We start from the raw sequence: 27,070 nt of genomic DNA on the forward strand, positions 1-27,070 counted from the left end.
AGAAATAAGTCTAGGACATCATTTCTTATAAGTTCTCCCATCTTTTTATTCTGTAGAAGATTAGCAGTGTAGGGACTAAAACTTTCTGTCAGTTTTACCTCTCTCAACAATCTGCCCTGCGATGGTAGGCCTGCCCTGACCTCTGTTAACTCAGACACTTCTCATGGGAATCTTGTATGAGATGTGTTATAGGTCACACTGTACCTTCCTTCTAAATCTGTATGCCAGCTTCCTGACTCTCCAGTACCTCAGAATGTCACTACATTTGGAAATATTTTAAAGAGGTAGTGAAGTAAAATGAAGTTATGGATATTAGCCCAATATGATCAATATTATAAGAGCAAATGAGGGTACAGACAACAGACTGTCCTCAAGTCCAAAGAACCTCAGCAGAACCATGGGCATCTCGACACTAGGACTCTGACTAATGAATCTCTGTTGTTTAAGCCATCCAATCCAAAGTATTCAGTTAGGGAAACACTAGAAAACTAATTCAGAAGATTGGGTGGCGTCAGCCTCCTTACAGAAAAGGCAGAGAGTGGAACACTGAGAGGGAGCCAGCCTGTGAAATAGGCCATGGCCAGCCAGGACTCTCGTAGGAATGTCCAGAGTGCACAGGAGGCAGGGAACAAATCCAAAGGCGCCCTGTCTTGTTCTCTGCTGTGCTGAGGGTCCGAGAGCCAGCTTTCCCTGGTGTATTTATGTGGATTGTTGGGTGATTATGCCTTGGCCAGTTGGAACTGGTTTGCCTTCTCTGGGTGTAGATTTACCATCTTCTAAAGACTCTAAGGTAGAGGAATTTCCCCAGGTCTGTCACATGAATAATAATTTCAAATACAGTTTTAAATTCTAAGTAGTATTAAATAATGCTAGATCTACATTTGTCTATAGTCATTTTTGCTATATACACATATATTTTAGGTAAATTTTGCCCTCACCAAGTTTCTACAATTTAATTTGAATTTAATCTGAAATCCTTGCTTTGTAACACATACTAATTCAGCAAAAATGATGAACTAAAATGATTTTATTTCCTTCCTATGAAGTTTGCATGGATTTCACCTTAGAAAGAAAAACTTTTTAATATGCAACAAAAATGGACAAAAGTGTACTCACTGTTAGTACTTCCAGTTTTTTATTTCTGGTTTCTGTGATAACATTTTTTTCTTTTTGACTCCTGTCTCCTATTTAAAACATAAAGTTATGAATAACTAAATGGCAAGTATGTAGTGGGTGGCATTTTTAAAAGACAGTTTGGACTGGCAAGATGACTAAGGGTTGGGGTGCTTGCTGATAAGCGTGGCAACCTAAGATTGGTGCCCACAGGGTGGAAAGGGAAAGTTCAACTCCCACTAGCTTTTCTGTATCCTCCCACAAAGTTAAAAATTAAAATACACACACTAACGCTGAAGTGACCAGCGTGGCCCTTCTACAAGGATGACAAGCAAATCTGTGATACAGTCCATACTTTAAAACAACACTAACGATGTTTGAAAATGGCATATAAAAACCTAGTATTCATAAGGTTCATTTAGATACAGATATATTCATATAAAATAATTTAATTGGGTTACACCGATTGCCAAGTGAAGAGCCCAGCACCACCGCATGGTGGTGACACGTGTCTTTAATCCCAGCACTTGGGAGGCAGAGGCAGGAGGATCTCTGTGAGTTCAAGGCCAGTCTGGTCTATGGATCAAGTTCCAGGAGAGTCAGGGCTACACAGAGAAACCCTGTCTTGAAAAAAAAGCTCAACAACAAATATAGGATACTTCTCTTCAAGTTATTAGTTGGAGTGTCCTGGAGCTCTCCCCAAAAATATGGGCTCCTTGTCACTGCCCTTGGTTGCCTACTAAAACTTGATGGTGATACTCATTGCTGAAGACACCATACACATTGGTCACAGGACGGGGAGAACTCAAGTTGCTATTAACCATCGCGAAGCCTCCCTACTACATAAAATCCACAGTAGCCCAGAGTGCCATGAAAGCTGTTGGGGGTAACAAACTGTCACCAGCATCCCCAGCTGTGACCCTGTGAGCTACAACAGCCACCAGCTTGGCAAGGTATGGCCATGAGTGCAAGAGCCACACAACCGTTATAAATAAACAATTGCTTTCTGAATGCATTTTAGGCCAGTGAGAAAGAATGGAGGTGACTATAATCAAAATACATTTCAAGAAATTCTCAAAAAGTCAAGAAAATATTGTATTAAAATAAATACATGTAATTTTTAAATTACATAATTCAAGAGTAATTAGTAAATCATATCTTACCTACAACATACTTCATTCCTCTGTATAAAAAGAAAATTTGATAAAACATCAGTTAAACTATGACAGTGTATGTTGAAAATAATTTCATTCGATAGTTAACATGTGACTCTTATCACAGCTGATTTTTGAAAAGAAGCAATGATGTAGCTTCCACTGGCCATTTTCATCTGCTTTACCGCACCATTTTTAAAAATCCTGTGTGGTTAACAAAAAATACAAGTTCTAAAGTATGTGTGTGACCCTGCATGGAAGTTCAATGGTGTATATGTGTGTGTGTGGTGTGTGTGTGTGGTGTGGTGTGTGTGTGTGTGTGTGTGTGTGTTATATGTGTGTGGTGTATATGTGTGTGTGTGGTGTGTGTGTGTGTGTGTGGTATATGTGTGTGGTGTATATGTGTGTGTGTGTGTGTGTGTGTGTGTGTGTGTTACTGAGATTGAATCCAGAGCCTTGAACATGCCAGTCAAACACTCAGCCAGTAACTCTCATCCCCATCCTTCCTTTGCCTTTTCCTTTTCCTTTTGATATAAATGCTCCAACTCATGCTGGTTTGAATCTGCAGTCCTCCTGCCTCATCCTACCAAGGACCTGCGGTTATAGGCCTGTGCCTCTAAACCTAGTTCCTACTCCACTTTGAAGCTATGGCATTCTCTACCCTGAAGAACTGTATTGATCAATGACCACAAAAGCAGGTGTGTCTTCTATCCATTTCTTTGGCCTCAATGAGCTTTAAAACCAATCAATTGTGTGGAGACGAAACTGACACTTATCACCTACCAGTCTCTAAATTAATTCCTGGTGATTGTAAAACATCTGCCCATGAAACCACTTTGCCTCAAAATAATATGAGGTGTCTGTTTTTTTCACAAATTTATTTGTTTTTTAAAAATTCTCACAGATAGTATATTCTACAGTATTGCCTAGTAATTTATTGTTGCTATTCAGTTTGGGTTAGATTTTGTTTTTGTTTTTGTTCTTGTTCTTGTTTTTATTTGGTAGTTTGGTTTTTTAAGATTTATTATTTTATTTTTAATTGGTGGGCAGGTTCCCATGAGGGCTAGAATCAGATTCTTTGGAACTGGAGTTACAAGAAATTGTAAATCACCCAAAGTTGGTGCTAAAAACTAAACTCCAGTTCTCTGCAAGAGCAGCCAGTGCTCTTAATTTCTAAGCCGTGTCTATACCGACCTGTTTCCTTGCTTGGTTTTGGTTTTGGTTTGTGTGTGTGTTTGACAAGGTCTCAGCATTGAGGCTAAGGCTGGCCTCAAATATACTATGTAGTTCCTGCCTCCATCTCATAAATACCACCAAACTAACATCTGTTCCTGGCTTTTTAATTTTCCTTTAATTATAATATAATTGTATAATTTCTTCTTTCCTTTTTCCTCTCTCCAAACCCACTCATATATGCCTCCTTGCTCTCTTTCAAATTCATGGCCTCTTTTTCATTAATTGCATTGTGTGTGTGTGTGTGTGTGTGTGTGTGTGTGTGTGTGTATTATACAACCTGTTCCATATGTATAATAATAGTTGTATGCATGTTTTCAGGGCTAATCATTTGGTGCTGGATAACCAATTGGTCTGCCTTTCCTGAAGGAATAATTCTACTGCACTCAGCATTCCTTAGTTGTCTGTACTTCTTTGCATAAGGCTGAGGCCTCCTGAACTTCTGCACCACTCCCCTTCACACTGGCATGTCCTTGTTCAGCTCACAAGCCCACACTTTAGTGAGCCAGTATAATCACTAATGATATCTAAATACTTGATCTTATACCCATAGATAAGTGAAGTCCTCACTACTCACCAAGGAAACATCTCTGCAACACAGAAGGAAAACCACAACCAATCAAAATGCAGAATTGTGAGCTCCTTTTCCAACTGATACATCTACAGTGCAGCTCCTGCACCTGATGTTCAGAGATCATTGTGGAAACGGAGGTAAAAGAAGCAGGAGTCAGGTAGTTTGCTTCGAGACTGTGTCTCCTAAAACATCGCCCTTTACTAAAGAATGCCTCCCAACTAGTTCAGGGATAGAGTGGGTTTGGAATCTCTGGTAAAAGAGATCACTGAGTTTTGTATCCCTACTATTTTGTCTCTCTAATGCACACTTAGACGAATCACTGAGAGCTAAGATTAGCAAGCTTTAATTAATTTTTTATATCAAAAGCTTAGAGAAAAATCACATACTTGGGTTTCAGCTTGGAGTCGTCTTTGGCCAATTTCTGAGAGCAGCTTTTTATGTTTCCATATCTCCAAAGTAAAAAACACATCCAGGAAAACAATCCAACAAAGAAAACAGCCATCAGAGTGAGGATAAAAGGGATGTACCAGTCACTGTTTTTGTACGTGTTGATAGCTGTGTACACAATGGTCAGACCTTTTCTTTGCTAGAAAATTATTTCAAAGCAGACAGAGTGTTAGTCCCTGTTTTCAAAACACATCTGTTTACACGGCATAGCATCTGTATAGAACCTCCATCTTAACAGGTGGTGGGATCCGTGCTCATCCATATTTCCTAAGTATGCAGGTAACAGTGGGAAACATGATGACACACAAGAGCCACCAAGTTAATAATGTAGAGAAGAGACCTGCATGGAATGGCTGCTCTGTGATCCAAAGCTAGTTGTGTCTTTCTTTCCACCTGAGTCCTTTGATCGATAAAATTCAGAGGTTGAGCTGGATGATATATGAGGGCCTTTTTAGGCTTGCATGTCCCTATTATCTACGCCCTTGTGTAGCTTGAGGTAATAGTACATTCTTGAAAATCAAATACACAAGGAAAAAAACTTTTGGATTTATATTTTAAAGGCCACAAAACAATAAAATACACCCTAAAGTCTACTGAGCAGGAGCTTTCATCCTTGGCTGGCTGATAATTCAGCAGAGCTTTCCCATATCTGCTTAGTAAAGGATAAAATACTAAAAGGTCTGCTAAATGTTGTAGAGTTGTACTGAAAATGAGATGAAATGGTGGCCATAAGGCATGCAGTGCAATGCCTGGCACACCGTAGGTGTCCATTATTATGATGGCATAGTCATTTTAAAGTGTCCATTTGTAGAGGTTTTTAATAGCTATAATTCACTGAATAGTGCTTCTTTCTATGGAGCAAGACCTTCATATTATTCAGCCAGCAGTTTAGGAGACCTCTATAGGCAGTTTAGTGGTCCTTTACATATGTACATGTAATTTTCACTAATTCTTGTGCACACAGTGTTTATTCACAGATGCACAGTGTCCAAGAGAGTCTAGTGTTGTTTGGGTTAGTGCAAGAGTCTAAAGGCATATAAGGGACAGTGATGGCCTGGTCATTCTTTTAGGATTTCTGGCTGATATTTGACTTTGCAGTAAAATATTTACAACATAGAGATCCAAATTAAATTCTGTAACTCTTTACTTCAGAACTGGTTGGAGGAGGTGATGGGCTGATTCTTCTCACGTAAATATCTATGACAGCAGTTCCTGTCTTGGGCTTGACGGCTTTGCCAGATTTCAGATTGTCATCGATTACATGTACCACAAGATGGTATTGCTGCTGCAGTTCAGCTCCAGATTCAAAGTTGAAAGGATTCTTCACGATTAATTTTGGAGTATTTGTACCCCGACTTGGGTCTAATTGGAAATGAAGGTTTTCATTTCCTTTAAAAGGAATAATGGGAAAGTTAGAATTATTTTATAATACATCAGATGGTCTCGAGCTACCTTTAAATGAAATCAAAACACAGAATGAGTACATAGATTAAAATTTGTGTTATACTATAAATTTCCATATCTATAAATAGCTTATAATAAAGTTGAAATCAAATAATTAATATGTATAGGGGAAAAGTATTTTAAACTAGGCATGTTAGGATAAGCCTACAATCCTAGCACTTGGAAGGGAAAAGCAAGAGAATCAAGAGTTCAAGGTCATCCTTGGCTACATAGAGAGTTCAAGGCTATCCTGATCTACAAAAGACACTGTCTCAAAAAAGAACAAAAAGAAAAGAAAAGAACAAAAATGTCTTTAAAAGTTAAGATCATGATTCTAACCCCCACATGTGGCCAGCAAACCTCATGCTACTATCTGATTATTCTGCCTAATTTTTTCCTCTTCCTTTATTTGATTGTCACATTCAACCTGGACTAGACCAGTGATTCTCAACCTGTGGGTCATGACCCCTTTTGGGGTCAAATGACACTTTCACAAATGTCACCTAAGACCATTGGAAAGCACAGATATTTATATTATAATTCATAACAGTAGCAAAATTACAGTTATTATGAAGTAGCAACTAAAAAGTTTTATGTTTGGGATCACCACAACATGAGGGACTGTATTAAATGGTTACAGCATTAGGGAGGTTGAGAACCACTGGTCTAGACTAATATCTAATGAGCCAGTCAGACCATAGGACCAATTATGTCCTCAAGAAGTTATGTCCTATCCAGGGCCTAGAAGACACTATTATAAACAAGATGAACCTAGTAATGGTTGCAAATATCAAACTAGTCTTCATAATTAAATAGTATGTCCATACTCTCATCCTTTCAGAGGAGCAGCAGCAGGTCTGAGACACATGAAATGGTTGTATTGCCATGGTTAAGATGGATGTCAAGACAATGCTTTCCTGTGTATACTTTCTCTTGGTTTGTGATTTTATGTGTTGATGGTACCAAGTTGAATAATGAGTGCCATGAATACATTCCATATCTCTCTTAAATAGTTCTGTGTAATAATTTTTAAGAACAATGCCTGGTACATGTGGTCTCAAATAAAGGAAGATCCCCTATAGATGACAAGTTGGTGACTGTAATGTTTATGTGAATCTGTGTAGATCCAACAATAATCAATCAAAACCATCTCGCCTTGTGAGCTTGTAACAGCATCATCAGGTGGAAAGATGGATTCTGTTTTCAGCTAGCTCCATGGATAACAAACTTAATTTCTTGTACTAAAACCTATAGCATTTCCCCAAGCTCAGAAGTCACAGCAACAATTGAGTCATATCTGTAGACATGAAAGGGTGCCATGAGGAAACAAGATACTGTAGCTATGAAATAGTGTAGCCTTTATCAACAGTCACTTGCAGTGTTACATATCATGTCTGACATTGTATAGCTAATGTCATCTTGACATGTACTTGTGATTAAAAGAAATAAAGTATCCACCAGAAGCCATTTCAAAGCGCATCTCAAAATCATGTGAATCTCTGTCATGACAGTTTAATTTGAGGCCATTGACGTTTGTCCCAGCAACAACATCATCAGAGATGACTGCCTTATATAGATAGGGTATGCAGACGGGTGCTTCATCATTCTCATCTTCAATGTCAACAGTGACCTGTCAGTGATGAAGGGAAAAGAAATATCACATCCACATCATAAGACTATTTATAAACAAAATCAGAAATGAGCATCTGGTTGGGGGGCACATCATCCAGAATTATTAAATAAAAAGTCTAAGTTTTTCTGAGTTTGCAGACATGTTCTTGTAGATATGGATTATGGCTGTCAATCACTAGTCAGTGGTTTATTATTCTTGGGTCAGTTAAGATAGTCTATGTCCCCTTTAGGAAGAATTTTGGACTCATCAGATGGACCTTCATGGAAAGCACAGTTATATATATATGATTAAAAAGGCAATGCTGAAGAGTGCTGTCTTTGAAGCTGAAGTGCCCTGGACTCTCTAAACTGTCCATGTTCAGTGGCAGACACACCCAGAAAGTGCTTCCCTTAACTTAATTAAGAACCTCTTCTGTACTGTTTTCTCAAGTAGGATGTATATCTGACCTTAATGAGGGCTATTATCAACTTTTTCCTAATTAAATTACCATAAACCAAGAAGCTGTGATTTCCAAGGGAAAAGATCGAAATATCAAGGATTTGAAAATGTCAGTGATCAAATTCCAGTCAGCCTTGAAAGGCTATCTGCCCACCTCTCCAATGACTAATAGTTTTCCCAATAACATTAGCAGAAGAATCCCTGGTGTGTCTACATCTGCAAGAATTCTCTTTTCAAAAATGTTTGATGGAATGTTTTAATAACATAATTAAGTTCTTGGAAGAAATCCTGCATTTCTTGATGTTACTTCTCTGTAGGTTGAATACAGTTAAATGCTGTATTGAATATGTGAAAATTTTTTAAATTACATCTAAATTATTTATTTTGTGTACATATGTTTGTGAGCGTATGCATACTACAGCACTATACGTGTAATGTCAGATGTCAACTTTCAGAAGTTGGTCTCTCCTTCCACCATGTGGGTGCACAGGGATCAAACCAGATTGTCAAGCTTGGTGGCAGGTGGCTTTACCTGCTGAGCCATCTTATTGGCCTGAGTTTTTTGTTAATTTTTATTTAATCTTAATTTAATTATTTTTAGGTTTTTTTGAGAATTTTATGTATGTGTACTGTATTTGCATAATAACTCCCACCCCTCCCTTTACCCCTCTAACTCTTCCCATGCTCCCCTTCAAGCTCAGGACCTCTTTTATAATTACTAATGTCACACATATATGTACATATGTAAGTATATGTGCACCTGTACAACCTACTGAACCCCTAGTGTCCCTCTTACATACATGTATTTAAGGCGTACTATTTGGTTAGGAGAAAAATGAATATTCCTTCTCTCAGCAGATATTGACTGGCAGTAACTCTTCATCTAGGGCTGGGGCCTTGTGAAATTTCCCCCATCCACATTGGCATGTGAACTGGTGTTGTCATTATGAGGTTTGGCTTAGTTAGCCACATTTTTGAGATGTCCTGGGTACAGCTTCTATGCCATGTCTATAAGACAACATCTAGTAGCAGGTGTCCTGGTCCTCTGGCTCTTAGGGTATTGTCACCCCTCTTCTGTGATGCTCCCTGAGCTTTAGGTGTAAGGGTTGCACTGTAGATGTACCAAATGGAGCCTGATACCCCATAACCACTAATTCTCTCAATTTGGGCTAGTTGTAGATCTCCATGGTAGCCTCTTCCTGCTGCAAAGAGAAGCTTCCTTGATGAAAGCTGAAAGTCACACCTATCAATGGATGTAAGTACTTAGAAAGCCGTTAGAAATTTTATTGGGTTAGGAAAAGAGTAGGTTCTCCTCTAGGGTCTATGACCTCTCTAACCATGGCACTTAAGGCCCACTTTGTAAAAGGGAATCCATGCCTGATATTATAAGTGCAGGGTATTTTCAACATTAAGTAAACAGATTAGTGTGATTTCTGTGATATAACGGAAATAGACTTGGACTTGAACCAGGAATCTTCATTAAAATCCTAAGCTTGCCACTCATTACGTCTTTCATTTGGTACAAGTTACATTGCTTTTCCTTCCCTTCCTATGGCCATTGAGAAGGTAAAATCATCCATTTGCTGACTATTATTGGACAGAATGCTTACTACACACCAAGCATCTGACCTACACACTGACACTAAGACTGTGAACCAAACCAAGTCTCTGAATTACTACAGCTCATAGTCTACAGGAGAATCAAACAATAAGTGGCATATGGATTAATAATATATTTAGTAATGCTGTATAGCAATTGACAATATGTGGCAGACTTTCTTTGTTGACACACTCTTCCAGTTCCTACTGCTCCTGTGTATTTGAATAACGTCCTTATGCAAGTACATATTGTCAAAAGACATGGTGTTTGGTGTGATTCTGGTTTGTGTAAACAATCTTGTCATGGGTTGGACGTAGACTGTCCCCATAGACTGTGTTTGAAAACTCGGTCCCCAGAAGCAGATGGCACTGTTTTTGGAAAGTTCTGTGGCATCTTTAGGAAGCAAAGCATCACCAGAGGAAGTGCGTCACTGGAGGCAGACCTTGGAGATTTCTGGTCCAGCCTCGCTCCCTGTCGTCTCTCTGCTTCCTGACTGTAGCTGTGGTGTCACCAGCTGCCTCGTGCTCCTGTTGCATGCCTTTCCTGCTTGGCTGGATTGTGTCCCTTCTTAACAGAGAACATCCTACACACACACACACACACACACACACACACACACACACACACACACACACACACATTTAAGTTGCTTCCTGCCAGGTGTCTAGTCACAGCAATGTTACATAACTGGGGCAGATTCTTTGCTGCCAATCTTCTGTTTCCCAATTTTCTCACAAAGCCCCCCAGACCCCCTTTCTGTGCTGCCGTCTGTAGAGTTAATTTGCCCTTCCTTCTTAGATCATTTACCCACTAAAACTCATCAATATTATTAGATTGATAATGTGAGTCCTAGAGGTTAAGCATTAGTTTTGATGTATTGAAAATACAGAAAGAAAATTGAGTGGTTGGATTGAGTAAGAACAGAAGCTAAATGTAGCCAGACCCAGATTATTCAAACACTGTGGACCTTGGGAATGATGCTGGAGCTTGGTCCAGTGTGATGTGGAGTGGTCATAGGACAGGCAGTGGACCTTTTTCAAGAGTCATTCTGGTGAACTTCGTGGCCATAAGCCGAGACATGGTTCTAGAAAGCAGCCTGCTTTATCAGACCAAGTACAGGCAATGGGGGCACAGTCAGGATGTTAGCAATAGATGGGTGAGAAGTGGAGAGGAGAGATTGTCTGAAGGACTCAAGAAAGGATTTGGGGCATATGACAGGGGAAAAGTTCCCAGACTTCATCCTGTCTCTTTGAGCTGAGTAACTTCAAATAGGTTCTACAGCGACCAAGCCTTGTAAATAAAATGCTTCCTTGTGTTTAAAAGGGGGGTGGGTGTTCAAAACTAGCTTGCAATGTGAGATTGAGAATGAATTATATAATTAGAGCTTATCATATATAACACTTGATTTGTATTGGTTCTTAATAAAAATTATATGAGGGTGATGGTGGTGATAATGATGAGGATGGACCCCTCAATTCTGGAGATTGAAGATCTTTTTCATACTGAAAAGTCAAATTCATTAGCATGATCATTTTGGCACTTGATATATTGAGCTCCCCAAAGGCATATTGTGACAATGTCTTACACTTTTGTAACCCATGATTCTGTACATAAACATTTAATAAATATCCACTAAGAGGAAAAAAGAATGAGCAAGTTCTTCTTTATCTTCCAGCAAAACATAAATTCTTTTTATGAGAAGAAAGTTACTTGGAGTTTCTGTGTATATTAAATATACTTTCCCTTTTCATCATAAAACATGAATGGTAATTGCAAGTTGTGTCATCCTATACTATGTGAAGAATTTATAAGTTTCTATAAGAAAACTGGCCAAGATACCTCATGTTAAAAATCACTCTCGTGAGCATCATCCTAAGACTGGGAACCCTCATAATTCTAGCCTCAAGGCTGCACCCTCAGCACTCTGAAAGTCCTTCTAATTAATGTGAATAGGTCTCATATTTTCCTCACAGTGACACACTCACTCAAAAAAGGGTTGTTGTGCAATAACAAAGCTTTAGCTCCATTAATAACATGTACCCTAAAATAAATAAAACATCATATATTCCTGATGTCCCTCAAGAGTCTTGACCTTGCTAAAATAATTTAGAGACACACAGATTCCTTTATCTCAATACAAAAAGGATGCACATGGCATTACAAACATTGTCTTGCGGTAGAGGCAGCCTGGATTTAATGCTAGAACTGTGCATCTTATATTAACCCTGGGTACATTTTCTAAACTCTGTGCCTCAGTCTCCTCATCTGTATGGTGGAAGTGAGTAGAATACTGCCTATTTCACATTAAAGTAAGTACCAACTTCCTCATGTCTTTGTTATCAAAAATGATTCACGTATGCTTTTGAGAATACATTCACACCAGAGAGAGAAGTTAGCCAGTTCCTCCTTCCCTGTTCAGACTTCCAAAGGTAAATTCATGCAAAAGTTATGGAACACTTGAGAAGTAGGAGAAATTCACAAGTTTCTCCATTCCCTACTACTATTATGACCTGATCACCCCAATATGATAAATTAGAACTTAATACATTGCTCAGTCATATAGACAGAAAATCTGCATGTTTCAACTTACCGTGGTCACTGCAGTTCGTGGATGGGCTCTGTCACAATCCACAGCTTGCACTGTGAGGTTATATTGCCTCACTGACTCATAGTCTGGCTGACTGGTGAGTTCAATCACTCCAGAAAGAGGGTCAATCCAGAACCTTTGTACAGCCTGGATGTCTCCATTGATTATCTTGTATGTCAGACAATTTGGTGGGTGGTCCTCATCAATGGCCGTCACTTGTCCAACTTTGTAGAAGGCTGCCAATGTTTTACAATGTTTATTTTTCTCATGTACATACATTACTATGAAGGTTTACCATGTTTATTTTTTCCAAATGATAACCTGAATTTTCCCAAGTGATAACATAAATCCTTTTGGGTAATAATGACTGTTTGAAAAGTAACACTCCACATGATGGCAAATAGATTTACAGAGAATTCTCAGCCACTTTAGACCACTGGTTTCACTCAAATGAAACAATTTAAAGTAACTTTATAATATTAATAATTAGCTTCATCTTAGCATTATGTTAACTCTCCCAAGGCCACAGACATAGTTGTGGTAGAGTCAGGCTCAAGTCTGGGTCTACTAATTCTACAGCCAAATTTAAAATAGCCCCACAATATTTCCAGTTAGTATTCACATATGATCTCTCAGAAAAATGACCATTTAACATTGGTTAAACTCATGTGCCCAAATTCTTTGCCCTTTCTGTGCTCACATTACTAGCCATGCAGGCAACCCTAGCACTCTGGCTTGTGACTTGCTTTGATCAATGAGATTTTAGTGAACCTGGTGCAGGCAACAGTATAAGAAGCATTTGAGAGATTTGATTGCCGCTCTCTTGCCACATATCAAGCCCCCATTCCTGATTGTTAAAATGCTCTATGAAAGTGACTCTAGAGATGGCTCAGAGGTTAAGAGCACTGATTGTTCTTCCAGAGGTTCTGAGTTCAATTCCCAGCAACCACATGGTGGCTCACAACCATCTGTAATGAGATCTGGTGCCCCCTTCTGGCCTGCAGTCATACATGCTGTATATTTAATAAATAAATAAATCTTTTAAAAAAAAGAAAGAAAAGAAAGTGACTCTAGTTGTGACTATACCTCTTTCTTCACTCGGAGAAACATACTCAGTTTAGCCTAAGGATGAAAGGATGAGAGAAGGCCCAAAGTACCTTACCCCAGTCATCCTAACCAAACCAGGACAGAGCACTGAAAACTAGCTGACTCTCACAAGTTTGAGCAAGACCAGAAAGATAGTCCAATTCTCAGATGTGTGAGCTGGAAAAAATGCTTATTGCTATGTTACTCTAACTTTTATGGGGTTCATTACATAGCATACTTATGGCAGTAGATTACAGTTATTATAGGTCTCTCTTCAATCATTTTATACTTAAATCATAAGCTCTGATACATAATTATCTAGTTCACCAAGAGATGTATGGGTGTTTCCACTGAGCAGTGATGAAGAAGAAAGCATTTCATGTGCCATCCCCATCACTTTTAACCTCAAAGGCTATTTCCTTATCTGGCATCCTCCTTTAATCAAGATTCATCTCTCGTAATGAATTATTAAGCAGACCGTGAACATAGCTATGATATCAACAACAGAAGAAGCACATTCATGGAAAAGAAGATTTCTTATTATGCCAGTTCCAGAAGGGAAAGCATCTACTGATTGAGTGAGACCATCATTTTTAAGAAAAGGTTATTGCAATGGATACATGGTCATGTAGAAACATATACAATAAAACTGATCACTGTCTTACAGACATGGAAAATGATGGGATCATTTCCACATTTAACACCTGCTTAAATACAATGGGAAGAGTATTCTTCTGAAGGTGTAAAATTAACCTTTCAATAAAGTCTAAGTGTTATCTTGAGCATCTTTAGCTGAATTTTAAATAGAGTAATTATGGAGCTCTGAATGCTGCCAAACCTCATCAAAATGTACTAAAAAAGGAATGCACTTTCCCTTGTGACCTGCAACCCAGCTGATTCAATTTCCGTGTTTCTTCTAAGTCACTACTGATAAAGGAGTTCTTTTGCCTACACCTACTTCCCTCCATAGATTTTAGTTAGTCACATATCATCAATTTTTTTTACTTTAAATGTTATAGAGCTCCATAATTATGATTTTCATGTAATCTGCTAGACATATTTAAGTCCTCTGTGCTAATCAACTCAACATGGAGAAAAAATTCTATTAATGTAGGTTTTTGTTTTGTTTTGAGCTGGCCTGAAACTCTCTGTGGAAAGCAGGCTGGCCTCAAATTCCCAGAGGTCCACCTGCCTCTGCCTCCCAAGGGCTGGGACTACAGGCGAGTCCCACCATGCCCAGCTCCTTAATGCGGTATTTAAACATCCTCAGAGTCTATAGACCTAGCATCTGATATTCTGAGGGGAGTTTGTGTTCAGAGTACTTGGACATTTTCAATGTCCTCCTAAGGACACTGCAAGGATAGTGTGGAGGTTTTGCCTCTTCTGTAAATATCTCAATGTGTGTGTATGTATGTATGTATGTATGTATGTATGTATGTATGTATGTAACAGCAATTAAAAAAACAGGCCATGAATTTGAAAGAGAGCAAGAAAAAATATATAAGAGAGTTTGGCGAGAAAGGGAAAAGAGAAATGACGTAATTAATTATATTATAAAAATAAAAGAAAGAAAATTATTCAAGACAACTGTGACACAAAACAAAAAAACATTTATATGAGCGAGAATTGTTGAAACCAAGGTTGGATAAAGCACAGGGACAAATAACCAAATGAATGGAAACACATGAACTATGAACCAAAGGCTGAGGGGCCCCCAACTGGATCAGGCCCTCTGAATAGGTGAGACAGTCGATTGGCTTGATCTGTTTGGGAGGCATCTAGGCAGTGGTACCAGGTCCTGGGCTCGTTGCATGAGTTAGCTGTTTGAAACCTGGGACTTATGCAGGGACGCTTGGCTCAATCTGGGAGGAGGGGACTGGACCTGCCTGGACTGAGTCTATCAGGTCGATCCCAGTCCTCGGGGGAGACCTTGATCTGGAGGAGGTGGGAATGGGGGATGGGCTGGGGGGAAGGGGAGGGGGCAGGAAGGGAGAGAACAAGGGAATCTGTGGCTATTATGTAGAACTGAATAGTATTATAAAATAAATAAAAAATATGATAAAAAATAAAGATATACATCATATATAAAAAAACAAAACAAAAAAAACAAGCAATAATCCCAACAACTCAATCCCATTCAAGTTGTGTGCTCTAAGAGGGGAGACTGTTATCATTCAGGCATTATGCTTGTAATGCTCCGGGGAGTCAACTTGGATCCATCTCAAACAAGTCAGAGGCGCTCCAGATAAGTACTGTCAATCAACAGCCTAAATTTATCCACCTTTCCCTGGTCTTGAGACTCCCCTTCCTCAATTACCAAGACCTAAAAAATTTCCTCCTAAACTTAACATTATCTTCCGCTTTAAGCATCTTGCCAGGTCCAAGCAGTGCCAGACAGTCCCACACAGCCTGGACAATGAAGTGAAACAGAAAGCTATCCCAGGACATGGCCCGCATGGCAGCTTTCTCAGTTTCCTCCAAAGTTGCCAACTTCCCCAGGTCAGCGCCCTCATTCCCATCTCATCTGCCAACCTTCCCATTTCTCACCTTTTTATAATAAACAAAAGGGAGGAATGATAGCATTCAGGAACTTATGCTGACCTGCCCTCAGAGCCTTCAACTGCAGCCACTAAGAGCACCCCCTGTGCACATGCACTTGTCAGTACTCAGGCATTTACACTGGCCTGCTCAGGGTCCTGACAGAACATGTCATCATCTATGGCCACTCCCTGTGCACATGCACTTATAAAGGCAAGCTCCTCCCACTTCCCTTTCTCTTTTCTCTGCCCGTCTCTGCTCTCTTCCTTCCCTTCCCCCAATTAGTTCTCTTGCGTGGTGTGACTTTCTGGTGCCCCTTGGCTCCAACCTACCAATGTTGCCTTTCCACCTTTAACCTATAACAAAGACCAAGGGGTATTTTTTTGGCTTTTGTTTTAGAGAAAAAGAGAGAGAAAAAGGAAGGAATATGTTCTAGCACATTGAAAACTGCCCACACTTGGGAGACATCAGCAGTATCGCTACCGTTGGCAGTGGGAAAAGAATCCAGCCTAGTGACTGGAAAGATGGCTCAGCAGTTAGGAGCACATAGTGCTGTTGCAAAGGGTCCAAATTCAGTTGCCAAAACTTGTGGTTGATGGCTTCCAGCTGCCTATAAACTCTAGCTCTGAGGGAATCTAGCACCTCTGGCTTCTGTGATCACCCACACCCGTGTGCATACTTCCACACAGACATATAATTCAAGATTCCTGATATGTAACAACTAACATGTACTGTGGTCATGGTACATGGAATGTCAGCCATACACACAAGCCTCATCTCAGCTCTATGATGTAACTGTTATCCTTACTTTACAGATGGGAACTCAAAAACACAGGACTTGGACTACAATTTGTTTGCCCAAAGCTCTGGAAACCCTGTGTTTGAATCCCTAACAACATTCACACACACACACACACACACACACACACACACACACACACACACACACACACGAGGAGGAGTCATGCAGTTTTCTGCAGAGCATTACTGGACTGAGCTGAAGAAAAGAATGCCATCTGCTCAGGGACATCAAAGCCAGGAGATGAGAACTGGGGCTTGGAAGCTATTATTTAGTCTCTCAGATGACGGCAGCACTTCAAAGGTGCTGTGTGCAGTGTGCCTGCGAGCTGCCCCCCCCCCCTTGGTTGGTTACTGCCAGCAGCAGCTCCTTCCAAGAGCCTAGGTCCCGAGCTTTTTTCCAAACCTCTAGAGAAGTTTGCTGAGGCATGTCTTCAAACACAAAGTGGTGAATGATTGTTCCAAATCTCAAGAAAACTCTTTACCAAGCCAAATATTTTTAGATATTTCAGAAGTTTTCTGTGGCCTGATCCAAAAGACAACATTTTAAAGGAACTAGTGATTTTTCTATTCAAGTGCAGAAACTGAATGAAGGGGTGAAGTTTTAAAAGAATAATGGCCTGGCTCTTTTTCTGGAGTACTTCGGACAAATGAAAACCTTACCCTTAAATAAACCAAGATACCCTTTCTGGTAAGTAAGTACTGGTATCTCTATACCAAAACAGCATAGGCAGTTTATTTGGGATGTTTATATTTTAGGAAGTAATTAATTTTATTTATTAAGAAATTAGTGAAATTTACTACTCCAAATATTTTATACTATAAAAATTAAGTCTTATGAATTTACAACAAAATTAAACCCTCAAAGATACATAGGGATGTGAGTTACACCAAGATTGTTAACTCATGGTACAGAGACATGTTTGAAGCCTGCTTCCTTTGACCCTGCACATGTGGTCTTCATGCTACAACATGGGGCGCTTACAAAGCAGTTTGACTTGATTTCAGGGCACAGTCAGTTCTATCCCTTGCAGTCAAGCCTGGGGGATTCAGTAGCCAGAGTTACTGAGAAATGAACTGTTGTTCTTGTCTTAGATGACAGAGGCACAACTATTACCACTGCACTATTTTCCAAATAGAACGAGACTAACCAGTATGTCCTAACTCATATCTAATTTAGAACTGATAGACAGAACCTTAGCCATAATACTGACTTTAGCCTAAATCTTTGACCCCAGTTGTTCATGAAATTTGTGTTGTATGGATAACAACCACATTGTCCCTACTTGCTGACACTTGATCATAGTTTTGAGGCAAAAAGAGTGAGAAATGAAGTAAAGTCAATAATGTGCATTTGCCCACCACAGAAACAAAACCTAAAACTGACATCAAATCTCAAGGTAGCCTTTGGTACATCACCAGGATGATACTCTGAGAATATCACCAGAGAAAGTAAACATTTCCCAGAAGCTCTGATGCCCACAGACTCCTACATCTACTTCGATTCTGTAAATATTCCTGCTCCTGTTCCACTGGTCACTCAGTAGAGACCTGGTAAGTGTATCCTTGTGGACACTTTAATGTTAAAGAAATGAGAACATTCTTACCTCCTGATGTTTCTGCAACTGAAAATGCATAATGTGAGACTTGAAATTTGGGGCTGAAATCATTGTCAGGAGCAATCTCCACAAGAATAGTCACAGTCACTGTAAAATTGGACAGTAAATTAATACTTTTTGTTGTTTTATTCTACAAACTGAAACATGTCATCAACTACAGAATTGGCAAAGGATTATGAAGCTGGCATAGGAGTCTCATACTTTCAAATGATTGGTGTTCCCACAATGTGTGTTCTCAGGGGACCAGTGGTGTTTGAATGTGAAATGTCCCCACAGACTCGTGTGTTTAAATACTTAGTTCCCAACTGATGGGACTTTCTTCTGTTTGGGAAGGTTGTAGACACTTTAGGTGGAGGATTTTCCTTGAAGGAAGTGGGTCACTGGGGAGTGAGCCTTAAGGTTTTACAGCCTGGCCCCACTTCCTGTTCAGTCTCTACTACCTGAGTGTGGAAGCAGTGTGACTGGCCGCATTCCACCCTTACTGCCACATTTATTGTCCCCTAGTAAACATAAATGCTCTTGTAGAAAATATGTAATTATAACATAAATATTTAATACTATAATTATACCTAATACATTCTACATAGAGCTGTATAATACATTATACAGCACTATGCTTTAAAACCTAGAAGGTGAAATGGAAAGAGTCTCAGAAAACCCATGTTTAATGCTTGGAATTAATACAAATTCTAGGAAAGTCAGTTTCCTCATCAGTCAATCAAGTCAGTGTTGATCTCCTACATCACAGTGTGGATTTAAAGTCAAGGGAGATCATAATCAAGAAAGATTTTCAAATGATAAAAGGTGACAAAAGCAGTTACTATTGGCCAGCCAGATTGGTCAGTAGGTAATGATGCCTGATCCTAAGCTTACTGACTTGAGTTCGTTCTCCAAGACTCAAATGGTGGAAGGAGGGAACCTATGCCAGTAAGTTGTATCTGACCTCAACATGCACATTATGGCATACCCTACACCCTGACACACATATATAATCAAATAATTAAGTACAGTAAAAAATAATAAAGGATTTATTGTAATTTTTGCACATTGCATGTAAAAGAAGGAACTCTGTATTTGGGGCTAACAAGCTAAGGTATCCTATTAGAGAGTTGTTGAAAAGAAATATTGTGGTATTAAAACATAAGAGGAAACAACTTGAAATCAGGGAAATTTTAAGTTAAGATTATAATGTAGTATACAAAACACTAAATGGGACATTGGTATTACTACCCCAGTTTTACAGGAAAGAGACTGAGATGAACAGAAGAAAGTTCATGGTCCAATGCAACAAAGGAAAAAACTCAAGGAGTAGATGCCAGAACAAGCTATATTGGTTAATATCATCTCTGAGATATTAATGTGCCAAACACAAAGTCCTAAATTAAATAAAAATTAAGAGGCTTTTATGGCAAGACTTCTTGAGGTTCCTGCTCTGCGAGTGTTGAGCATCTCCAGGTGCATCTTCCCCAGACTTGTCTTGTATGGAGATCTCCTTTAGGTGGTTATCTCTAGCACTCATGGACAAAAGAATTCTCATATGTCACCTCTCCTAAAACTCTGTGCAATGTAGGTCAAATAGTAAAATTTAACCTGAGATCTACATGACCTTGATTCCAGAGATTCTATGGCATGCTTCACCTTCCAGCATATGCTATTATATGCACTTCAAGGATAATATCTCCAACTTTCATCACAATTTCAACAGTATCCCTGATCCCAAAGAAAGTTTAAAGAGTGATAGTCTACAAAAACAAGTGGTTTACTTTAAACCTGGACATTTCTTTCAATAAATCCACTTACATGTTGCAAAAGCAGGTGCCACTACAGCTCTGCCATACTATGATTTTTATGGCATCCTTAAAGACTCCAAATCGTGTGAATTAGCTGGCCTATAAAAACAGAAGGAACTAAATGTGCAATGTTGCAAGCATATTTTATGAGCAATTACTGTGAATATATTAGGGTGTGAAGACCAGAGAGGATATGTTACTGAAAAAGATGTTTTATCTCTTTCCTGTTCAAGAAAGGTTCAAATCCGGTGAGATGGGGAAGTTATTTAGCTATGAGAAAAAAAGCATGTACCTAAAAGGTCTCTTAGGCTGTATGACAGATTTCTTCATGATGTTCTACCAATACCATTAAAGAAAAGTCAGAAATACTTCTGGGTAAAATGCCATGCCTTGGTTCCTGACCCTAACATAGCATTTTTCCAGGTAGCTGGATAAATCTATAAATCACCATTTAAACGTAGTCTCTGTATTAGTAACATTTCTGATCGCTGGAATAAAGAAGATACTTAATGGAGAAAGGATTTTGACTCTTGGTTAAAGCTGGAAAGGTATGCAGGAGGAAGTGAGGGACATTTGCTCATGTCTCAGCAGATCAGGAAACAGAAAGACAGCAGGAAGTAGGATCAAGATATGAATGTCATGACCCACCCCTAATGACTCACTTCCTCCAGCAAGAGCCACTTTTAAGAAGTTCCATGACCTCCCAAAACAATGTCACCATCTGGAAATCAAGTACTCAAACACTGTGGGGAGCATGTCTCTTCAATCATAGCAACTCCACTGAAATTCTTATATCAGTGAATCAAGGATTGAATGCATCCTGGGTGTATTGATTACAGTTCACTGTTAAGTTTCATTTGGTTGAAAAACAAGAATCTTCTATAATTCCATCCTTCTACATCTGTGAAAGACAATAACTCTTCCTTATTTGTCTCAGATGCAACCTCAGAATCCATCTCAACCCAATGATCAAGACAACCATCAGCAGAGATTCAGAGTTCTTACAAGAGAAGAAACCCAACTGTCACCCTTATCCTAGGTTCTTCCCTGTCAGACAACGCCTTTCTCCTATTAAACTTGAGTTTTCTTCCACAACTTTTGGTTTTTCAGTACTCTTCAGTGCCACTTTATCACAGTGATTTTCAGGTATGAGAGATACAGTGTTAATGGCAGATGTAACTTGAAAATTCTGAGAATATCTCTTCTCAGAAAAATCTCTATATCAAAAACAAACAAATAAATAAAGACTAGAACTATTGATTAAACAAGTACCAATCCCTTGGGAAACTTGATGTATGTTTTCATTTGTACAAGAGTAACAAAAAATAGGCACCAGGCAGTTCACTTAGCACAGCACTTCCTAATTGCTCTGCCTAAATCCTTAGCACCAAATTCAAACATGCACCCCCAAAGAATATTAGTTCACTATCAGCAAAACTACAAGTATTAAATCTACAGAGCCAAGAATTTTATAACCAAGCAGTCTGAAGCCCACTGTCCCAAAGGCTCATTTACCATAGGCTGGCACAAAATGGTATGACCTTGTGTGAAGAGAGCAGTAGCCATGCCCAGCACATTCACCAAGTTGATGAGCTATAGAACTTGGCAAGTGGCTCATTATTTGCATCAATAATAACTTTATGTCACACAATATCATTCAAGTAAAATGTTTTTTAAAACATCCAATTACCTATGTTTGAGCTACATGTTGCCTTGATACCAAGTTCTTTCCAGGGATTTTTGGTATTATTTAGCCTAAAGAATTACACAAATATATTCATATACATATACATACACATACACATATACATATACATATACATAAAATCAGAACTGGAACCCACACCCCTCACTTTTTCCAATGCCAACATCTCTAGCCAGACCAGGATATAAGAACTGTATATTACTTAAAGTGCTACTAAGAGGTGCAAAGTTTTCCCAGGGATGGAAACTTCCATCAGTCTATCTCATTCTCCCAATATGATGAATTTTTGTAACACATTGACCAGTTTGAAAAGTCTATCATGATTACCTGTATGAGATGGATGTAGGTCATCAAATACTGAAATCATCATTTCATAAATGTGTCCTGCTGCAACCACCTCTGGGTTTTCATAATCCAGTTCTTTGGTAACCTTATAAAACAACATTATTTCAGAAAAAAATTAAAAATTTTTTAATCTGTTTTTTTTTGTGTGAGTGTGTGTGTGTGTGTGTGTGTGTGTGTGTGTGTGTGTGTGTGCAGGCATGTGCTATAGTTTATGTATGGCAATCAAAGGACAACTTGAAGGAGTCCATTCTTTCCATATTGCAGATACTTGGGATGGAATTCAAATTGGCAGGCAGGTGCCTTCACCCAATGAGTCTCCTAACTGGCCCAGAATTTTTATTGTACATGCTTTTAAAAGTCAGTCTGGGTGCTGCAGAGGTAGCTCAGAGGCTAAGAGCACTGACTGCTCTTCCAGAGGACCTGGGTTCAATTCCCAGCACCCACATGGCAGCTCGCAGCTGTCTGTAACTCCAGTTCCCTAGGATCAGTCATCTTCATGCCAATGCACATAAAATAAAGTTGTTATTTTTTAAAAGTCAGTCTGGAAAAGTTCATATGGCCATTTTTATTTCCTAGGGATGACATCTCAGAATGTGTGAATCTGATACATATAGGTGAGTTTTTTTTTTTTTTTTTTTTTTGAGCATTTTGGTGGAACAGTAGGATGCCACAGTTTCCCTTCCAGAGTAGCTTACTTTTGGAGGAAACATTCCAGCATAGAAGAAAATACAGATCATAACCTACATTGCATGCTAATTGTGTTGCTATAGGTAAAGCATCTACCTGTAGTCCCAGAGGATTTGCTTTCCTCTTCTAGTGTGCAAATGTACATGCAGACAAAGCGCTAATATACATAAAATACACCAATAAATAAAATGTAAGCTATTCCTATTATATCACTTCAAAGTATTTCTGAGTACTAATTAGGTTTCAGTTAAAGCTATAGGCATTAGGGCTCTAACAATAAGATGGTCCCATATCAGAAGCTTGAAAATATCTAGTGTAGTGCATTAGCACGGATCTCTGTTTGGCAAAAATAAATGAATCAATATGGCACCAAGAATTCCCAAGTTCAGAAAGAGCTTCTCTTTTCAAAATTCAGCATATGGCTCATTCACCATTCAGGAAGTTATACTTAGTGTCCTCTGTGAACCAAGCACTATAGCAAATTTTAGTCCACAAATGATAACCACTTAGAAACATGTGTAAATCTTGCAATCTAACAGGATCAACAACTAAATAGTTGTAAATGTAAATTAAATGTTTTCATTATGGCATGCAAGCTGCACTGTTACGATGTCAGGAGATAATAAATGGCATTTATACCTATGTGATAAACATGCAGACACAGAAGTCATTTAGAGGTAGATGATGGATAAAGGCATTCATTCAGCTACAGATCAAGCCTGTGTGAATGCTCGAGTCTTAGAATACTGCTTAAAAATCCTCCATCTTTATCCAAACTCCATTTTAAAGATGACAGTTTGGGTTTGTATTGCAAAATGAATATCAACCCAGTAAGTTCTGTGCCCAAGTTTCCAAACTTCATGTGCATGCAAGAACTTACCTTGTAGCTGTGGACTTTGATAAGAAAATTTGGGGTTAGGATCAGGAAAATGAGGGGCTCATCTATAGGTTTCTCGGTCATATATTTCTGGCTAAGTGCAGGAATAGGTAGCTTGAGTGATGGGGGAACAAGGAACTACCAAAGTTATCACACATTGGCACACTGAAATAAAAGCCATGGAAATTGGGAGTTAAGAACAGGCAGAATTATGTGTAGAGAAAGAAAAAAAATCTATAGTCTTCCTACTCTGCCAATAGAAAGTCTGACTCTAGAAGAGGAGCTGACATCAGTGCCTTCCAGTGCCAGGAGAGCAAGCCATTGTCACACCTGCTGCCATAGAGACTTGACTCTAAGGAAATCAGCATGTGGTATAGCTTCTGATTCTCCCAGCTAAATAGGAAGTGAATTACTGTGCGCTCATTAGAAAATGGATAAAATGATGGCAGGAACAAGATAATTAAGAACTTGCCCAAGTGCCTTCTGGCAAGACAGCAGAAGAGCTCAGAATTCTCCTCTACTGCATCAGGACTCCCCACTTTGTTACCCTTCTAGAACAGTTCCAATTGACCACACCTTACCCCATTTTCTTGGGAAAGCTCCCTGGAATGATAGCCCCCGGGGCTCACCTGGATGAAATTGTCAGCATTTGGCACTTGTTCAAATAGTTGTCCAGAACCTACTGGGCCAGAGCTTGGAGCATAATGAACTGTGTCAGGAGGCTTGTCAAGGTCATGGCATGTGAGCTTTGCAATGATTGTGTCTTTTGCAATCTCCTCCTTGCCCGTGTACCTGTTTAATTGTTCAAGAGGAAAAATCAGTTTAGGTGGTCATTCTCTTACAAGGTGATTTTTTTCTCTGTAAACATCCACTAGTTTTGATAAAGTCTACATGTGTGCCCTATTTACCCTGCATCAGGCAGACCCTCCTTAGAACATCATTTAGATGGCCATTTCCTAGAAAGTTCCTTTCTGTACCCAGCTGGACATTTCTTTGGGAAAGAAAAATTGATCAAGGCCACCACATCCTTGGAGAAAGCTCCGTTAGGAATCAGTTCATTCTCTGGGATTACTGTACTCTGGAACATCTGGATGGTGGATATGGTCTGACTCTAAAATTGTCTCCACAGATTTATGTTTCAAACACTAGGTGCCCTGCTGGTGGCACTGTTCTTGGAGGCTTTAGGACATAGGGTCTAGCTGGAAAATGCAGTTTACTAGAGACAGGCCGTGGAAAGTGAAACTCCACCCCTCGTTCCTGCCTTGCCCACCACTTCCCTGTCCACATGTGAACAGCCTAGGCCACATGCTTTCCTTTCCATGAACTGTAATGCTCCTCTATGCCTTCCATGTCATGATGTATTTGAACTGTGAGCCCAAATCCATCTTTCCTCCCTTAAGTTGTTCTGTTGGGCAAATCAAAGCTATGAGAAAGGAACACGTGACAAAGAGACAGATGGTCCTTGCCATTCTACAATCACAATAGATTTATTCACCTTTCTATGCATCTATCCATCTTGGATCTCACTGCCCCATGTGATCAGTCTTTAGCTTCTAAATACTATGGACCTGCAATGACAGATCTAGTTCTCTTTCTTCAGGAAGCTTCCCTGACTCCCACAGAAGCCACACGATCTTCTCCCCACAGCTGAAACATGGCACCAAGGGCTTTAGGACATGTCCTTTGGCATTTTGTTCTGTGGGGTTTTTAGCTGTTTAATTTTTTGTTGCTGCTTTACAAGTTTTTTGTTGCTGTTGTTGTATGACCCTGATAAGATAGAATCCCATCACAGCAAACAGGCAGAGCAGAGCTGCAGCAGGGCACAGCCTGGAGGAGATGCTTGGCTGCCTAACTATGATCCTCCTGCGAGAATAAACGGGAGTTAGCAGAAGGAGAAAATATTGGCGAATTTCTGTACTAAATAGATTCCAAATGTAGATTGTATTTGTTCTTTATAACAATGAAATAAGTTAGATACTGCTCTTATCTCCACTGGAGAATTGTAACTAGGACCAAACAGGTCCACATGGGGAAGGAGCAAGGCTAAGTTTCCTTCTTCAGGAGTAATGTTTAAGGAACACAGGGACAGTTTTCCTTATGTAAAGAGACTCACAGAGGCTCAAACAAGAACTTTCTAAGTATGACCCCAACAGAACTGGAATCCACCCATGAAAGTGACAGATGGGTTTTACGTGAAATTAAAAATCCTCTGCACAGCAGAGAAAATCATCAGCAAAGCAAACAACCTGCAGGGTGGGGGTCAGTCTTGACCAGCTATACGTCAGACAGGAGGTTATATCTAGAATATATAACTGAAAAAATAGTGTAAACACTCTTGCCAATCAGTAAATGCGCTAATGAGTTGAACCGACAGTTCTCAACAGAAGAAGCACAAATGGCCAATATATTGCCTATGAACTGTTAAACATCTTGTCCACCAGGGGAATGAAATTAAAACTGCTTTGAGATTCCATCTCACCACAGTCAGAAAGAGCATACCAAAGGAAAACAATGATAACAAATGCTGGGGAGAATGTGAGAAAAAGAGGACTCATTGGGCACTGCTGGTGGGAGGGTAAACTGGTATAGCTACTGTGAAAAGAAGTGTAGAAGCTCCTCAAAATTTGAAAATATAACCACTATGTGACTTAGCCGTACCACCTCTGAGCACACACCCAAAGATCTCTATATCCTACCACAGAAATACTTGCACATCCAGATTTATGGCTGCTCTCATCACAATAGCTAAAAATGAAAGCAGCCTCACTGTCCATCAACTAATGGATGAATAGTAAAAATGTAGTACATATGCATGGTGGAATTTTATTCAGTTGTAAATAAAAATAAAATTATGTAAATTTCAGGAAAATAGATTGATGTGAAAATTATTATGTTAAGTGAGGTATTCCAGTCTCAAAAAGACAAATATTCTCCCTCATTTGAAGCTCCTAGCTTCTGATTCTTATATGGGAGAGTGAGTGTAGGTAGGTATAGGTCATGGGAGGCATGAGAGCAGGTCTTAAGGAAGGAGAGGGGTAATAGTAGAAACAAAAAAAGCGGGTTCTCAGGCAGATGGCTGGATGAGTGGGGGAGAAGGAAGAACAGAAAAACCACATGGGAAACAATAAAAACCTCTTATCGCCATATCAAAATCCCAAAGTTCTAAAACTCAGATTTTTTTCATCACTTACTTGGCAACAAATCCTCACCCTGCATGAAATATTTCACATCAGGATTTGCCCACACTGTCAGATCATTTTTTCTTCCATTTACAGTGATTTGAATATGGAGATCTACTATCCTCTCACTTAGAAAATTATACAATGTTTGGTATGAACCAAGGACAAAACTCTGTGTGTTTGTGCTGTGTATGAAGGTGTGTGTGGGTATGCAGGTCCATGTG

At 39.3% G+C, this 27,070-nt stretch overlaps 1 protein-coding gene across 1 annotated transcript in view; it reads right to left on the reverse strand.

The window, feature by feature from the left end:
* Positions 1-520: 520 nt before the first annotated feature.
* LOC114710375 (cadherin-related family member 3-like) overlaps positions 521-27,070 on the reverse strand; it is an 81,710-nt gene continuing 55,160 nt past the window's right edge. Inside the window, exons 9-18 of the mRNA XM_028894507.2 lie at positions 24,297-24,459; positions 22,086-22,188; positions 18,252-18,350; positions 12,226-12,458; positions 7,423-7,594; positions 5,669-5,910; positions 4,461-4,660; positions 2,277-2,296; positions 1,117-1,184; positions 521-562 (exon numbers count right to left, since the gene is read on the reverse strand). Of these exons, the coding sequence (XP_028750340.2) occupies positions 521-562; positions 1,117-1,184; positions 2,277-2,296; positions 4,461-4,660; positions 5,669-5,910; positions 7,423-7,594; positions 12,226-12,458; positions 18,252-18,350; positions 22,086-22,188; positions 24,297-24,459 (1,342 nt within the window). The remainder of the gene's footprint in view (positions 563-1,116; positions 1,185-2,276; positions 2,297-4,460; positions 4,661-5,668; positions 5,911-7,422; positions 7,595-12,225; positions 12,459-18,251; positions 18,351-22,085; positions 22,189-24,296; positions 24,460-27,070) is intronic.

Source organism: Peromyscus leucopus, chromosome 9, assembly GCF_004664715.2.
Source record: "Peromyscus leucopus breed LL Stock chromosome 9, UCI_PerLeu_2.1, whole genome shotgun sequence".
NCBI classification, from domain to species: domain Eukaryota; kingdom Metazoa; phylum Chordata; class Mammalia; order Rodentia; family Cricetidae; genus Peromyscus; species Peromyscus leucopus.